General features: G+C 44.4%; 1 protein-coding gene across 2 annotated transcripts in view; it reads right to left on the minus strand.

The window, feature by feature from the left end:
- Positions 1–307: 307 nt before the first annotated feature.
- The window catches only part of FAM134B (family with sequence similarity 134, member B), an 81,519-nt gene continuing 68,947 nt past the window's right edge, over positions 308–12,879 (minus strand). For both annotated transcript variants that reach the window (XM_012721923.1, XM_012721924.1), the window contains 6 exons: positions 7,603–7,729; positions 5,858–5,942; positions 5,360–5,497; positions 4,495–4,559; positions 4,128–4,254; positions 308–2,511 (listed from right to left, as the gene is read on the minus strand). In XM_012721923.1, coding sequence (XP_012577377.1) covers positions 2,027–2,511; positions 4,128–4,254; positions 4,495–4,559; positions 5,360–5,497; positions 5,858–5,942; positions 7,603–7,729 — 1,027 coding nt within the window. In that variant the 3' untranslated portion in view covers positions 308–2,026. The remainder of the gene's footprint in view (positions 2,512–4,127; positions 4,255–4,494; positions 4,560–5,359; positions 5,498–5,857; positions 5,943–7,602; positions 7,730–12,879) is intronic.

Raw genomic sequence — 12,879 nt, forward strand, 5'->3', positions numbered from 1 at the left:
CTTCTGCCCTGTGAAACTCTCCAGCCCAAACCAAACCCCTTGTAGAGTTTATAGCAACATTTGATTCTAGTTTTATAGTTCATCCCACCAGCCCTTATCTTGTAAACTTGTCCAGTGACTTGAATGATGAAATGGAAATGACCTCTAGGCTTTTGGGATCCATAGCCAAGAATTTTTTCTTTTTAAGATGAAGAAACAGACACATGGAGGCCAAAAAAAAAAAAAAAAAAAATCACAACCTCATCCCTTTCCTCCCCTCTCCCACTCAAAAAAAAAAAAAAAAAAAAAAAAAAAAAAAAAAAAAAAAAAAAAAAAAAGCCCCAGTAAAAACTATTTTATAAATATGTGACTGTATTTTTCTTCATGTCCAGAAACTATAACTGAATCCAATTCAGGTATATTCTTCCCAAACCCACAGCTTCAAAGATCTAACACTGAGTTTTCACTTGTACCAAAATGGGCAAGATAATGAAGGCACAGGCTTACTTTGTGTTGATACGGACATCAAACACAGTCATGAGGCACTAATGACATAAAAGCAAAGTCAATCACAAAAAGCAAGTGTCCAAAGTCTCCAGTAACTTCTCTCCCTAACATTGGCAAAATTTAGTCTAGATACTTTAATACCTCAGAAAATAAATAAATAAGAGATGCTACTTTGAAATATCAGATTCCCTATCATTAATTACTGGAAATATAAGAAAAGGGATAAAATGAAGGGAGAAGGGCGAATAGTTACATCCTTGGATTATCCTTCCTTTCTGAGGGTCTCAGATGCCCATGTATGTGCATCTGCAGAAATGCCAGCTGTCCCTGAAGATTAACGAAATTGCTGGTAGTGGCCGACATGGTCCCTCCATGCTTAAAAGTTTGTGTCACAAAACAAAATCAGCTTGTTTTCTGCTCTCTTGTCCTTTGTTAAAAATCTACAAATTTGGTGAAAGGTGATCGAAACATTTTTAAATAAAGGAACAATATATTCTAGTTTTCCAAGAAACATTACATGTTCAGACTTCCAGGGCAAATAAATACATGTTAAAGGTGAGCAAGTTGTTCTGCCGTAGGAGTTTCGACAGACTAGGAAACAGAGTCATTGTTTCTCTGCTGCTGATGATCGTACATCATAATACAAGGTGGGGACTAGTTTTACAATTTTAAGAGACTTTCTCCATGACATCATAAGAAAGATGAGAGTTTGACCTGGGTCTGGGCAAGCAGATCTGCACTCACAACTACAACTCAACTCCCGACTACAATTACAAGACAACTGAACCACAAAGCACAACTCAACTACCGTTGACGTCATAACCACCGTCTAAGTGACAGGCAGTGACTGACTTGCTATGGATTAATGCCACCCATCACAAGGTCAGGGCTGGCAGTCAATGGTGATGCCCTGACAGCAAACCTAGTTGACTACAGGAATACATGGAAATGGATCAGCGTGTTTGAAGTTGTAAAATATATTTTTCTATTTTGTCCTAGAGAGTTAATCTTGATAGTTTTCCCAAGTCCTTCAGCTAAAGACAGCTTGATCATGGTATCTTCTGGCATCAGAAAGTAACCCCGTTCTTGTCAGTCTCCAAATGGTAGGAACAAAGGAGTTGGTATGGCATGAATTTGCAAGGAATTGTCAGTAGTTCAGTGAGTTACAAGAAACTATTTTTGCATGCTTGAAAAATATATTTTCAGGAAAAATGAAAGGATACTTATAGGAGGATCTCAGTAAGTGGATGTTTTCCTTTTTTTGCTTTAAAAACAACCCCTAAAATTCTTTTCTGACAACACAGTATGTATGCATAGATATAGAAAGTTCACTTCCATGCTAGTTACATAAAAACTGACAGCAAAATAACAATCTATCATGTCACTTGATATGTGTCCAATTAATTCACTGCAGAAGGGGAAATAAGACCCCCCCAAATCTAAAGTAATCAGCAAAGCTCACAGTTCAAAAACTTTTTTTTGCTTGTTTGAAATTTTTTGGTAGTTTATCTGTGTTCTGTTGTGCAAGCCAGCTCCCAGACTAATGGCCTCCTCCCAGCAGATTTGAAAGGAAGCCTGAAGCCTTCTTGTTTTGCTGTGCTTCCGCCTCCTGGTCTGGAGAAAGTCCCAGTTCGCTCTCAATTTGGTCAAGCTCTGACTGGTCAAGTAGTTCAAAGTCATCACCTTCTTCGTTGTCTGTATCCTCTCCCGGACTGGGGGCAGCCTGACGCCCACCCTCTAACTGGTCTCTGACAGCAGCCGCCACTGCGGCCGTGATCACCTCCCCCGCCAGGCTGCTCACCAAGTGAGCGGCTTGGTCACTGCTCAGAGGAAGGGTGAGACCAGCGGCCAGCGGCCGTTCTTTGCTGGCGCCGACGCTGCTCTCCAAGTGCCCCTTTTTTCGCTTGAGCGTGGAGGGCAAGCCAAGGCTTAACTCGTCTTCATCGTTGGTTCCTGTGCCATTTTCTAAAGATGGAAGATCTGAAAGGTCTTGAGAGAAAACTTCCTCACCAGGTCGGTCGAGATCTGTGAAATGTGCAACAGAAGGTCATGTTTAAGCGCCCTCGGAAGACTAAACAGTCCCTGATTAGAACCTGAATGTAAAGAACTAGAGAACAGCCTTGAAACTCTTGAGCCTTCTGTGTACATTTCAAAGGACTTACCCAGATATTAGACCCCTCCCAGGCTGGAGAGGCTTTCTCCACCAGGACACAAACACTAGTCTACCTCCACTGACACTGTTGTTTAATATTGTTACTTAAAGACCTCACTTTAGCTGGAGGCTTTGACTAACTAAAGTGTCAATGTTTGCCTTAAAAAAAAATCTTGATGCTGGGGAGAAGATCTACTTGAGGCCATGTAACTGTGACTGACCACAAAATTAAATATTTCCAACAGAGGTAAACAGCGGCTCTGGGATAGCAGGTGGAAAATATTGTTGGATGCTAGTGTTTTCATCCACAGAGTAGCTGTGACTTGTTTACAGCAGTAAATAAAAAACTAGTCCTCCTTCTAGTCGGTGTTCAACCTAACATGCATACAGTTGGCGCTCCATAAAGACAGCTGAAACCGACTGTGCCCTTTCAAACTCCTGTCCAAATATATATAGAATCACTTGAAGATTTGGACCACCTGAAAGCAATATCAGGTTCATAGACTGATTTTTTTGTTTCACTTTTCAGAGAAAAAGTGTCGAGTAATGGGGTCGGCAGTTCAACTACTACACTAAGTATTTTCAATGAACAGTTAAAAAGTGATAGACTGAAATTCTGATAAACAAAGAAAACTCTTGAAACAGTGATGTGAAGCCTTCAGCTTATTAATAAGTCTCCGACATGGGTTGGCGTGTGTTACCTCTTCTATTATATCGATTAGACTGGAAGCTGAAGAACCAAGCAACTGTCGTTGTTTGAGTGGGACTCAGTGATCCTCTTCGAATGCACATTAAAGATGAGAAAAGCAAGGTCCATAGTCCATTCAAGCTCACACAGTTAGCTAACAACCAAGACAAGACCACACTCGGGTCTCCCAATAGCCAAGCCCTCTCCTCTCAGACAGTGCATCGCCTTCCTCCTTCCTCTAGAAACTTTTGCTCTTGTTCGCAAAAGTTTACTCATAGCCCTCCATATTATGACCTGTTCATATTTTTAGCATGTGACTGAAAGACTTGATGGACATGAGCAAAGTGACCAGCAAAAGCTAAGCGCCTGTACTTCTGCCCCAGGTCTCCCTCACCATCCGCTTCCATCCTTCTGGATTGACCTGTTTAGACATTTCATACAAGTAGCTCTACATTACTGGCTTGGGTGTCTGGCTTCTTGCACTTGGTATGTCTTCATGGTTCCTCCATGTTATTGAGGTGCAATGTACTCCACTGTGATAGTGAAACTCCTTTGGATAGCCCTGACGAACCACAGACAATAGAGAGAGCCTATGTGCGGTAGCTGTGTCTGTCATGCAGGACTGTGTGAGGACCCCATGTCATTCTCGCCATGACGAAGTGGCCCGAGGGCGCTTCTCAGGATTCATCCAATTGAGAGCAAGGCATGCGTGTATAGTTAGGCCTTGTTTTGTTAACCTGCAGAGCAGGTGACAAGAGTTAATTATATTGGCATTCATTGAGTACCGAGGTGGGAGCTTACCCTCCGAAGTGTCCGTCTGTGGCGTGTATCCTTCAGAAAGGTTGAAGGTCCCATTGTCTGTCCAGGAGACCTCAGAGACGTCCGTGTCGGACACAGACATCTCCCTGGCAGCAACCGTGAGGCTGATCTGTGTTAAGGTAAACGCCAGAGGCACAGTTTAAACTTCAGTGGAAAAGGGTTTGGAAAAATACAGACCAACACCAAAAATGTCGAAATGAAAAACAGATAAATATTTTCTTTTCAAAACTGTTCAAATCACTTACAGACAATTGATGTCTACTGGGAAAAACTATTTGGATTTTGGTGAATATAAATGAATTTACAGTCAAACCACACCAGAACAAGTTGGAAACAACACAAAAACTACCTTAGGACAAAGAGCGGAAAAGTCTAATTCACTGTCATCTTTGTGGCTTTTTTCTTTATCTGCTTCTGTTGAGGAAAAGAAAATTAAAGTTTTCAGTTTCCTGACCAGCCTAGACATGATGCACTTTATCTTTACCTCATGCTCTATCATAGTCTTCAATTCCTACATAGATTGCAGTTAGACGCTTGCTCATGATAAGTCTCATCTATCTGCAGGTATCTGGCTTCCGAAGGAAGCAGCCCAAACAGCGGAGGTTCACAGAGTGTCATTTCAAATCAGCAGCATCAACTTAGCTGGGAACTTTTTCAGAAATGCAAATTACCAAGGTTTTACCCTCAACCTAGAGAATCAAAAACACTGGGGTAAATCCAGAAAATGTTTGCTCTAATAAGCCATTCATACAATTCTGAAGCTTTGCTAGAGTCTGTATATTAACAAGATCAAGTCAAAAGAGGGAAAATCGTAACAATGGTTTTCCTTCACTCCCCTCTTAAAACAATGTAAGCAAAATAAGTCATAAATAGCAAATATATATGATCTATGTCCCTTCTCTGACAATTTGGATTGAAACATCGCAATTAGAGGCTCTGTTGTTGGGAGGCATTATCTTCTGTAATAATATTTAGTAAAACTAGACTATGGTACATGGGTGATTTGGTGATGGGAAGCCCAAGGGGATTGCAAATGAGATGGGAAAATGCAAAAAATGATGTAAAAATAAACTATTATGTATAAAAAAATTAAGATAAAAAAATAATATTTAGTAAAAGGTTAAGAGCACCTGAAATGTCATGAGAGCAATTTTGTAATAAACGGCCTCCTGATATTTCATGCGTGGAGTCTAGAATCCAAACTATTTACCCACCAGATCGCTCACGTTTCTTCTGAGTAATATAATCTCCGATTCCAAAATCTAATTTCAACAAAACGGACTTGATTTTGCTGTATATCTTCTGTCCAATTTCATTGCATTTAAATAGCGGACACAAGAATGCACACAGTACTGAAAATAAGAAGAGAATATAGGTAAGACAGGCTTTCGAGAGAAAGGCTCTATCTTCGTATTCACAAAAACATTTCATGTCTTGTACTGACAAGTAGAAGGTATTTTTCCTCAGAGAGCTGCCTCTGTGAATGAAGTTCTAAATTTCTATTCTTTCCCCTGTATGAAACATTAGTTTGCTTACGTGTACATGCTTAAGGGCACACACACACCCCTTAGTCATTATTTTCAAAGACAGACTATTTAATTGACTTCCTCCTTCTCTCCTTTTATCCTCAAAAAGTGATATAAAGATACATGCTTTCCAGAAAACAGTGCTGAATTAAAATGTCTACTTATTGGTTCAGTATTATTACTTACGGAGGAGATAGCTGAGTATAACCCCAGGAATGTAACTTCCCAAAATGGTGAAAAATGTACACACACTGCAGACCAGAAGACAAAACTAGAAGTGAGAGAGAGAACACGTTGTGGTTAGGGTGACTCGCGGACACAGGTGTAGGCGCGAGCATGCAACCGAACTGTCCTTTTACACTCAGGTCTGACAAAAACGACTGTGCTCAATCAAGCAGCCTTAGCTCACACTGCCACTTACTAATCACTTTCAGGTTCCAGGAGCTAACTTCTGGCACCAAGTCTCCCGTTAATCATCCCACTGACACTGACAGATACCAGAGAACTGAGCAACAGACGCCCAGACACTCCTTTTACTGAAAATCACTCACTGAAAATACGCAAACTGATAACTCAGTCCGCAAGTTCAGACTTCTGCAGGCCCACTGAAATATATCAACACAGCAAAATTAGAGGCTCAGACATAAAAAGAACTGACGAGTTGCTGGGATAAGTTTACTTGTCATCAGTTCTCTCCTTCTAAGTATATCTATATCTCAAACTGACCCCACTACCGAGTCACGTGGAAACCACCTGCAAATAAAAGGAAATTCTGATAGTGAGGTATGATTTTCCTTCTGTCAGTTAAGACCCATACATCTTGGTTGCTGCTTTAAGACATTTAAGCCTCAAGACAGAAAAATTCCTCCCCTTCATTTGTTTCCTACACTGTTTTGGAAAGAAAAGAAAAGAAAATCATTTATCTTAATATCTGGCATTAGACAAAGAAAATGTTATCATTAAATTCTGGTATTCAACTGATAAAGAAAATGTGTTGAGTGAATTTCAGAAAGACACCTGTGTAAGAGATGCATAACTAAGAGCAATAGTAAGAGGATCTAAAGTTCAGGTGAACTTTGACTTTGCATCATTAGATATTAGATTTACTGAACTGAACAAAAGAACAGATGAACATACACAACAAAGCGAATAGTCATTTCCGAAATAGCAGGAGGGTGTGGAATCCTAACAGTAAAATGGGAGCAGAAACACCATGAAGTGGAAAGAAGAAATAAAGTCATAAAAGCATTTCTATATCCAGCACTCAGTTCTACAAAAGAATACCATCTTATGCACTAAATTTGTGGCATCATAATTTAATTGACTTGAGGTACATCTAGCTGGCTTGAGGTAATGGACCCAATGCAGATGCTTTAAGTTTAAAGCCTTCCAAAGAGGTGGTTAGTCATTTCAGTAAAATAGGGTGGAGAGCGTCCACTCTCTCAAAAAGTCCCCTCAAGGACTATGTGTGCATGTCACACCCTGTGACTTCAGAATCAGAACAAATACTACACATGGAAGTTCTGAGGAAGAATTTTTTTTCCTCCTTGGCCTCCTTGAAGAGCAGACCGATCACCATCCATGTTAGTTAATGAGCAAGATAAATATGAAAAAAAAAAATGGAAGAAAAATGAGAGTGTCAGAGAACATGAAATGCAGAGAAACCAACAGGAAAGACCGTGTCGTCTTAAAAACAAACCAGAAATATGGGTAACACAGAACACCGTCTAATTTCAAAATAAGAAACTGCAGGTTTTCTAGGACAACCGTATCACACGTATCTGAACCCTGCTTCTGTGGCACAGACTTCTGTAACATTCTGAGCTGGTAACAGCACATATTAAACATTACAAGATGATAAAATCGTTCCATCTGGTTCCAACTTTACTGCACATTTCAAAGCACAGTTATTGTCCTTCTGGAAAACTTGCCTTGCCGGGACTCTGCTGTTTGAAATGAGACATTTCTTGGAGAAATGCGCTGAAATTCATCCATGACTCTGCAATACAGTGGCTGAGCCTGGGTCTTTCCTCTGACTTGGAATTGATAACTTCCCAGCTAAAGAGAGAAAGAAAAAGCAAAAAAAAATGTTCATTGAGCTTTCGGATAATTCAATATTCACTACTCCAGAAAAATTAACTGAGCGCTTACTGCAGGCCACGCTTCTCTGTAAAGGCCTTGTCAATTCAGGTGACCGAGCCCCATAGCCACCGAAGGAAAACTCACATGCCAGGAGAGAGGCAGGCGGAGCAACTGGCTACACGATTACCCAATGACAACAGGTGGAATATGAGGAAGGGGTAGGAGCTTCGGGATATCAGAAGGCCTGGGAGAGTCCAGGTTGAACAACGTGTAACACAAGTGGACCACGGAGGAGGTGGAATCTGTCTCCTGGAGCCCGGATACAGCTGCACAGTGAACAAGAAGATTGACACTTGTGTGTAGCTGGGTGAGGCCCAGTTCAGAGCCAGGCTTGAAGGTCTTTATGTGAGATGCTCTCAAGTTTAAGGACAGGGAAGTGTTGTGCAACCACCCAGGCCAGCTCACTGTTGATTCGGGTAGATGGAAAGAGAATTTTAGAGTCTTCTGTCTCTCTACAGGCCTGTAATGCTGAGTCAGGCAACCAGGCACAGACAGCCACTGCCAATGCAGGGCGTGATGGGTCCACTCAGCAGAAAACTCCAACTCGGAAGGGCCTCACCATACCTCGTGTTTTTCCAGACCACCTTTTGCCAAACAGCCCGGTATGACACACAGACCAGGCCACATGCAATGTCACTACCTTTGCTTCCCCAGAACCCCAAATGAACTAAAAACCGGTGACAACGACTCCCAGAAGGAACGGTTCATCCTAGACTAATCCTAATAGGTCACTGTAGTCCTAACGTGTTAAAATTCAGCATCAAAAGATAGGGTTTGTTTTAAGCCATAAATTTAAGAATTTAAATTAAAAATGTCATGTGTAGGACTGCAAATTGCTGAGTTGTGTTATGAGCCAAATAAATCAACCATCAAACTTAAAATCTGGATGATTTTTCTGTAAAAATCCACTTATCAAGACCATGCTGAATTAAATTGGTCTGTACAGTTTAGTAACAAATTCACACGGCACTGGCCAGGGCTCCAGAGTGCAGTATATTTTGTCGCCACTAGGCGGAGCTAGAAGACTGAGAAATGGGACATTCTTGGGATCCGTAACTACAGACGGTAAATGCTTTAATCCAGCTCATGAGCAGACAGCCTGTCTCATGTGTTTCGCCCTAAACATCTTTGAGCACTAGAAAAAATAATGTTGAAGCAAATGAATCTTGACTGAGAACACATATCCTCCCTTAGCCTCACAACCTTCCTGTTCATTCTCAGAAAATGGACCTTGCATGCACTAACTCTTCATCACCGGTCCTGGCTCCAGGGATTGGAGATGACCCCAACGTGGGAGCCTGAAATGGTGACATTCCTCACACACAAAAGCCACTTTTATAGAACAAAGAGTCAAACTGGGAAATAATTCAAGGCTAAGCCTGAGTGGGCTCTCCAGACCTTTAGGGGACAGTCTTTACCCGTGTGCATTTTACAGAAAGGTACATCTTTCTGCATCCACGTTGGAATGTAGAAGCCAAAGAGCATGGTTGTAACTCAAAGTGATATGTCAAAAGAACAAGTCTGGCCCTCCCTGGTGGAGCAATGGGTTAGGACGCAGCACTGCAAGCTGGCTGCAGCCGCTTCAGTGCAAGTTCGATCCCCGCCCCTGAGCTGACCCACATGGCTCAGCAGACCTCTCCTGACCCGCCCGCTGCTCCCCTCAACAGTGTCCTTCGTCCATCTGCCTGTCCTGCTCCCCACTCTGTCTCTGGTGAATCCTCTCACCGCCCCTGCACCTGTGGCAGGTGCACCTGTACCCCAGTTCTGTACGCATAAATAAACGAATCTTTTTAAAAAGAGCCTGATTTTTTTTTTAATATATCAAGAGTCTCCTGTAAATCTAAAGCTGTCCTTGAGCTTTAGATTTAATTGCCAATAAGAGACAGGCATATTGCAGTGGACAGAGGGAGGGGTCATGGGGGGAGCTGGGGACGGGAGGCTGTGAGGGAGAACCCAGCAGGTCCGTCTGGACAGGCCTGGGGGGAGTCCAGCCTCTTTGGGCCTTAACTCGGCTTCACTTTGGCTTCTGGCATCTACAGCACAAAATTAAGCAGTTCATCTTCCAGTGCGAGCAAGGAAGCACCATCTAAATTGTGAGGTAGAGCTAGCTACAGAGAAATGAGTGCAATGAGCCATCCTCAGGTGACATTTTCTAGCAGAATGGAAAGACCAAAGAGGGGAAGAACTGGAGTCAGGGCAGTCGGTGCACATCTGCGTGGAGGGAGGGCAGGCGTGAGGGCGAGGCCTCGCTGGGCACAATGCTGCCAACCTGCCAGCTCATCCTTGCACCCTTAGGGCCATCTCGCCTCAGATGAGGGAGCAAAGACACCCACACTTCAAGGCAGGCCTCAGACAGGCCATGGAGCCTGGGGCATGGAGGTGAGAATGTTCACAGCCGAGTGAGAGCCAGGAAGAGGCCCTCCACCCCCTTCACCCCACACAGACTGAGCGCAGAGGACGGCAGAAGGGGAAGGACCGTCCTAAATGCCAAGCTACAGAAATAGAGATCTCGAAAGTGTGACCTGGCTCCCAGAAGAGGCTACTGCCGAGGGCCTTCCGTCACTTTCTCTCACTCCGGCTGTTTCTCCCCTAGGCCCACAAAGTGGCCCCACGTTCTGTGCTGACCCCTCCCGCCCGGGAGCGCGGCCTCCTGGCGCCAGGTGCCCTGAAGGAGACGGTGCTGCTCCTGCTGGCACCACCCAGTCCTGGGGCTTGTGGGAAGGGCTGAGGCCAGAGTGAGGTCAGCAAATAAAAGCCCGGTTTGGTTTTCCTAGGCAACCCCAACCCCTGAGAACATGTTCTGATACTCTGGTCTCTGCTCTCCTCACACACCACACGTACAGACTGCACACACCAGGGCCCTCCCTGGTAGCACAACGGATTAAAGAGCAGCACTACGAAGCTATCAGCAGTCACTGCACCAGGAGTTCAATTCCCAGCCCGGAGCTGACCCACATGGCGGGCAGACCCCTGCTGACCCGCCCGCGGCTCCCCTCAGCAGTGTACTTCGTCCATCTGCCTGTTCTGCTCCCCGCTCCAGCCCGGAGCTGACCCACATGGCGGGCAGACCCCTGCTGACCCGCCCGCGGCTCCCCTCAGCAGTGTACTTCGTCCATCTGCCTGTTCTGCTCCCCGCTCTGTCTCTGGTGAATCCCCTCACCGCCCCTGCACCTCTGGCCTGCACCCCAGTTCTGTATGCATAGATAAATCTTTACAAAAAAAAAAAAACCACACACACCCCTTCTAGTCACTTTCGAGTTCCGCCTTCCCAGGAACTCACACTGCAACCATGACTGGCGAAGCCGAGAAGAATTCTGCAGCAACAGGAGGGAAAGAGCACAGTGGATGCTGACTGAGGCCAGAGAAGGGGGCAGGTGGGAGGTGCGGGGGTCTGAAGGAAGAGGACTGGGGTTTCGGTGGGTGGGTATAGCGAAATAACATGTATTTGCAGGGGTGTAAACCCACACAGACCCCCAAAGACATCAGGTGATGGGACGCAACTTTCCTTCAAAAGCCACAACCATTCTCCCACCCTGCCTCTGGGCAACACGCTGTTCCCGTTGTTCAGCTTTGTTTTTCAATCTATAAGAACTGGGCCTTGAGGCCAAGATCCCACACTGACAAGTTTTCTTAAAGGGGGATTGTTCTACCCTCAGAGGCGGTGACAAGCAACCCTCACACCTATAAATACGAGTCCAGGGCCGCCAGCCTTTCGCTCTCGGCTGCTGACTAATGGTCTCATGCTCTGCTGGTCGTGAACATCTGCCGTGTTAAGTCCTGTCGAATTTTTCTTAGAAAGGTCAGTCGGTCTCCAGTTACGGGCTGGAGCATTTCTTCGTGTAATGTGTTAGAATTTGTTTGTAAGCCGACGGCTGCGTACTCAGTTCCTCCGTGAGTGCATGCGTGAGTGTGTGCAGGCAAGCGAGCAAAACAGAGCCCAGCCTGTGTTTCCCTGGACAAACACTCACAGAATTAGAAGCATGACGAGGCAAATAAGATGTGTCAGCTGGAGGATTAAAAAAGCAAACACAAGATTAAGAAATGACATAGCACTCGACTTAAAACCTTCACTTTCTCGGACCACTTAGCCACGTGAGCAGCTCCCCTTGACCAAGCCCTGGGGCCGCGAGGCGCCACTTGAGTGCCAGCTCGTTCCCCAAGAGGCAGAGGCCCACCTTGCTTGGGCAACGAGGTGTTCTGTCTTGGACTCTCTTCCACCAAATTTCAAATGAAGCAGAGACCGGTCACTCTGTGAACTGTTCCTTTCCCCCATCTTAATCTATGCATCACCACATCCCCATTGCTTAGATCCTCAATGATCTAACCCATGGAGAAAATTTCAGGAGGCTGGAACTAAACTTCTATCAAGGTCCTTCTAGGTCACTCAGTTTTCTATGATCAGATGCCAGCTAGAAATCATTTTTAGTATTTTCAACTTGAACTACTTTAACAACTACACTTGCATAAGCCCAGGGCATGAACAATTTAAATTCCAGGGCCAGCTCAGAGCAAGCACCCACTTGAGACAAGCAGGAGATTAAACACCTTTCATTTGTGAATGCCAAGATTTGCTTCCGTCACTGTCACTGGGGGAAGATGAGGCTCCCACCTTATCCCTGAAGGACGGATCACATGTGAGAGCCAAGAAACTCTCTACTTGGGAGCCACCTTTCCAGCGAAATCTAATCCAGGCTTTACTGTGGTTGCCGTCAGAAGTAAATGCTCTCACCTTTGGCCTAGTTATATAAGCAACTTCAACTTCATTCATTAAATTCTTTTTTGAGATATCTTGAGCTAAGCTCTAGGTGTACACATTTAGAGACGTATGTCGCCACACTACATCCACTGAAGCACCCATAATCCCCCACCATGGTCCACGCCCACGCCCTGCTCCCTCCCTGCCCTTCTGTTCCTTTGCCTTGAAGAAACCTAAGCTGTGGCGACACTGGCTACTATACATTGTGAAGACTTTCAACAACAGTGAGTTTCTGATCTTTTTTTTTTCTTTTTAAAAATTTAGTTATTTACGCATACAGAGCTGGGGTACAGGCCAGAGGTGCAGGGGC

The sequence above is a fragment of the Condylura cristata genome, unplaced genomic scaffold (assembly GCF_000260355.1).
Source record: "Condylura cristata isolate star-nosed mole 26May11 unplaced genomic scaffold, ConCri1.0 scaffold00007, whole genome shotgun sequence".
Taxonomy (NCBI): Eukaryota; Metazoa; Chordata; class Mammalia; order Eulipotyphla; family Talpidae; genus Condylura; species Condylura cristata.